The 4591-nt window shown below is 37.9% G+C and overlaps 1 protein-coding gene across 1 annotated transcript in view; it reads right to left on the bottom strand.

Moving 5' to 3' along the window:
• Positions 1-1939: 1939 nt before the first annotated feature.
• The window catches only part of LOC112453459, a 3313-nt gene continuing 661 nt past the window's right edge, over positions 1940-4591 (bottom strand). The window contains exons 3-5 of the mRNA XM_025014245.1: positions 4382-4585; positions 4158-4288; positions 1940-3252 (exon numbers count right to left, since the gene is read on the bottom strand). Of these exons, the coding sequence (XP_024870013.1) occupies positions 2126-3252; positions 4158-4288; positions 4382-4585 (1462 nt within the window). The 3' untranslated portion in view covers positions 1940-2125. The remainder of the gene's footprint in view (positions 3253-4157; positions 4289-4381; positions 4586-4591) is intronic.

The following is a 4591-nucleotide window of genomic DNA, read 5'->3' as shown; positions in this document are numbered from 1 at the left end:
TTATCACGACTGCATTTTTGGATTCTACAACCTTAAGGTTATGGTATCACAGAATGTCTTAATATTTTTATCATACTGAGGAAGGTCCAAATCAAAGGACCAAAACGTTTGTTTTATTTGATTAATTTTCGATTATTATTATAACCGTCGCCCGACCAACGTGCGTATTGGCTTTCGTTTGCCTTGTTTTTATATTCTTTATTTTTCTCAGAGAGCTTTAACCTTTGATATTAAAATAACACACTTGGATTTACAGTGTATTTACTACAAAAAAAATAGCGTAATTGTACACAAAAGTTTAGTTATAATTTTTGACTGTCTAACTCATGACGTTGTAACCGTCTATGTCTATTCAAATATAATCAATCAAATCATAAAAACCATATCAAAAAAGGCAGCAAAATTGTATTATTTTTCGGGTGGGGCCCTGCAGCAGTACAAAAACTTTAAACACTTTGCAAAAGTTTACTACTACGAACAATATTGGAATGCCAGCGGAATGGCATTTTTTTGTCACTGCACACGAAAAGAAACTCTGTGATGTAGGTGGTATGGTAAAATGACTTGCTGCTCGAGCAAGTCTGCAACTTCCTTCGGATTGACAAATAACTAGGTACATCTTGAAGATCAAACTTTTAATTTTTGAACATAAAATTAACTGTAAAAACTAAAACAGCATTTTTGAAGTTTTTTTTTCAAAAAGTACATTTCTTTCCAACTAATTTCGTAACCAATTTTTTTTACGATCCGATAGATAGAAGTAAAGTCACAGCTATTTAAATATTTTCCCCGGAGAAGATATTTCAAAACCTTGAACATCTATATCTCAAATATGACTTGAGATAAAAATTTGAAAAAAAATTTAGGAATACTTATTTCAGTTAGGGGAGACCGGGGCGAAGTCGGCCCCGGGCGGAGTCGTTTTTGAAATTATCTCGAAATCTGTATGTTATTGTGTGAACTCGCCATTAATACTGTAAACGTTATGGTGCCCACGTGACCAACGGAGTTTAGTGAGGTTACGTGCCAGTTGTGATTCTTATCGAAGTAAACGTGTTTTCGCAAGTCGAAAGTAAAATTTTTTCTGCGTCGAAAGTTTGTAATATCTTAAGTATTATTGTCTCTTCGAATCTCAAAGTAAGTGATTCTAAAGAGTAATGCTTGCTGAACACGAATCCAGTGCAGTTTTTTTATTTTCATTGATTTCTATTATTTTATAAGCGACCAAACCTAAAACTTGTGTTCGGGGCGAAGTCGTGACCAAGCCAAAACAAAGTCAAGAAAGCTAAATAATATGTGCTGCGTATGCTCGGAGATAATAGAAAACAGAGCCGATGAAAAACAGTGCATTTTGTGCAGGCGTAAGGCACACAACGAGTGCGTGCGCTCGTCAGACTCTGTTTTTACATGCTTTAACTGTTAGCAAAAAAGAAAATTGATTTTCTTGAAATTATTTTTCGTTTTCCATTTTTCTACTAAAAAACAATGAATAAAGTGTATTCGATTATTTTTTATGATCAAAATTATGTATCTTTATTTAAAATCCAGTCCGAGAATGAAGACACGATTCCGCCCCGGGAATTTTAACTTTTTGATTTTTGCACCTTTGTCGTTTTTACTCTATACCGGTTGAACAAAGTGACGTAGACAAAAAATGCTTATATAAATTTTGTAGCCAAAGGTTTACTCTTTACAATGGTATACTATATTTTACTAAAATGATTTATTTTGTTGTTAAAAATCGGCACCGAAAAAATAGAGCTGACTTCGCCCCGATCTCCCCTACCTGATTGTAATAAAAAATTAAGAACAAAATCAAAAGAAGTCAGGGTCGGCGATCGACCGATTTGGCAAAGAATGCCCCATATGTATAGTAATGCAACTGTAGCGATATTTTCGTTAAACGTATAAAAGACATTGGAAAAAAAACAGCAATGTATATGTTATACTTTTTTCTTTTTTATTATTATTAATTACATGGTTATTAGCTTATAGCGATAATGAATTAATGTATTAAACAATATTAACAATTAATATTAACAATTCATGTGGCACAAAGTTGTAGGATCATATTATCGCGCACGATCACACAACAGCGGAAAGATTACGATATCACGTAATCTTATTAAATGAGTCTGTCATTGGGACCAGAATCAGGATTTTCGTGATAATTGTCTATACTCCTGACTGACTCTTTCGTAATACCCAAACTTTTATTCTTCCTTCGTGGCGGCGTAGGGATTTGCTCCAACAAATCCTCCGTTACGTCTTCCAAATTTTGTATCAATCTGGTAGGTTTCTCAGATGTTTCTCCTACAGAGCTCGCGCTATCCTTCGTATCACCTGCGACGCTTTCGAAAAAGTCAGAGCTCGATCCTAGTTCCGACTTAACGACAGAATCTTTTAAATTAGGAGTCGTCGCCTCGTCTAAATTTTCTGGCACTTTGTTGCGCGGCGATGCCTCGTCATTTTTCAAATCGACGTCCAGCATGACCTTCTCTTCCCAGCTGCAGAAGGACACCTTTCTTTTCTTCGATGTCGACGTCGAGTCTCCGTGGAGTTGTTCCAAAGACAACCGATCTGTCTTATTCTCAGGCATACCATCGACTAGAATGTCATCATTAATTGAACGACATTGATCCGACACGCTTCTGTCGATTGCGTTGCGCTTCTCCACGGGTATGATTTCCGGCTCGAGAAGCTTCTCCACGGGCGTCGATTTGCATTCCTCGCTCGCGTTCTCTCGTTTCATAATTTCGTCGGGCTGATCCTCCTTCTCCAACATATCCGAAAGCGCTGCTTCGAGCTCGGTGAGGCTCGGCGTCATCGAGCTGAGATTACTTCCGTCGGCCGCCTCGTCATTCAGAACCTTCAGCAAGGCCGAATGATCGTTATCCAGGATTTGGGCTTTGATCTTTGGCTCCGGGCTCGGCGGTGGCGTTTTTACCAGCTGATCCTGGCAATCCTTCTTCAATTTATTCGTCGCGTCCTTGGCCAGCTTCTCGTCGAAGAAGTCGACCATCTCCTCGTCGACCCCCTCCAGCATCTCCCGCGGCAGCGACTCCTCCGATATCGTTCTGATTAACTTGTTCGTTACGTCGGAATGTGCCGCACGCAACTCCTTCGACTCGTACGGATCGTCGTACGGCTCGCTCTCGTTCGACAGGCTACGGCCGAACATCAGCCTCGATTGGTCGGATCGATCGGATTCCCGGATGACGGCGCCGTTTCTGCAGGACCCTTCGATCGTATCTGCCAAATGGAACGTCCGCGGTTTAACTAGTCACGTTCGCGAATAGTTGGGTACCTTCTACACTCCAGACGATTACCCGACAGGGATAGAATCCAAGAGCGAATAAGTGTATGGGATGGGAAGGGCACGCGGAAGCTGCGGTCGGACATATATTCGGTTTACATAGCCGACGATTTCTTGTAAATAGGGAGAAGAATTTCACTCATCGTCACTTTTTCCCCGGATTGAGATTTGTTACGAATCATTTTCTATGGAACTTTAGAACGAGCAGATTGCGATAAAATGTCGAGAAGTTAAGAGGATTTTATGATCAAAGACATTCATCGAAGTAAAGTTAGAATCTAACTATTTAATTTAATTATATCACAAAGATTTTTAAACTGTTAAATTACAACGTAAATCAATTTTTAACATTAATTTCAAGTCAACAAACTGTAAAATGGACTTTTAATATATTAATTGAAATCTTTTAACATATTACGAACTCGTATTATTTTTAAATATGTACATGTACACGGAGAGAATTTATTGTTATATTTTACCCTTAAATTTACTACAAACTTGGAACAACTTGGCAACCAAGGAATTTTTAAGATATACAAAATATTTTACAAACAACGTGATAAAAATTACTAAGCAAATTGGTAAATTTTGAAAAATTATTAAAATTTCCTAGATATACTTTAGTAAAATTAATCAAACATATATTATATTTTAATGTAATAGATATTAGTATTTTTTATCATGGTAGATTAAATCAGAATAGCTCGCATAAAATTCTTGGTGATACATGTTGTCCCACAACTACCATGATTTCAGGGTAAATTTTAAGAGAAAATTCTCTCCGTGTATATATGTTCGATTTTTCAATCGTTATATTTAATTAATTATCGTAAATATTTACCAAAAGCCGAGCGATGAAGTTCCTCGTTTAGAAAAAAAGGTTCCCTACGAACTGGCGAGGTCGCTAACTCGCAAATCGGTGATACTTGACAGATTTCCGACATCTTGGGAGGATCGAAGTACCTTAACGATCTGAAACATATTGACCATACGTTACAGTAGTATATAGTCAATCTTCTGAAATGTACATTTTTGCGTGGAAGACATCTTAATTAATTTTGATACCTGTTTTGATCTGTTAGCCATTCGTCAGGATACTTTGAGTCTCTACCTTCGTCTATCGGCGATGCTGTCTTGCCGAAAGATTCGGGTTTCTGCAACGACGAAATCATATCTTGAACGCACGAGATTTTCATCTCAGTCGTCTCGGCTTCCCTGGCTTCGACGTTTCGCGAGTGGTCGACAACGTCTATACCATCGGAAAGTCCACTTTCC

Source organism: Temnothorax curvispinosus, unplaced genomic scaffold (assembly GCF_003070985.1).
Source record: "Temnothorax curvispinosus isolate PA1 unplaced genomic scaffold, ASM307098v1 QBEX01004382.1, whole genome shotgun sequence".
Classification (NCBI taxonomy): domain Eukaryota; kingdom Metazoa; phylum Arthropoda; class Insecta; order Hymenoptera; family Formicidae; genus Temnothorax; species Temnothorax curvispinosus.
The sequence above is the reverse complement of the archived record's forward strand: the minus strand, read 5'-3'. Positions and strand labels throughout refer to the sequence as shown.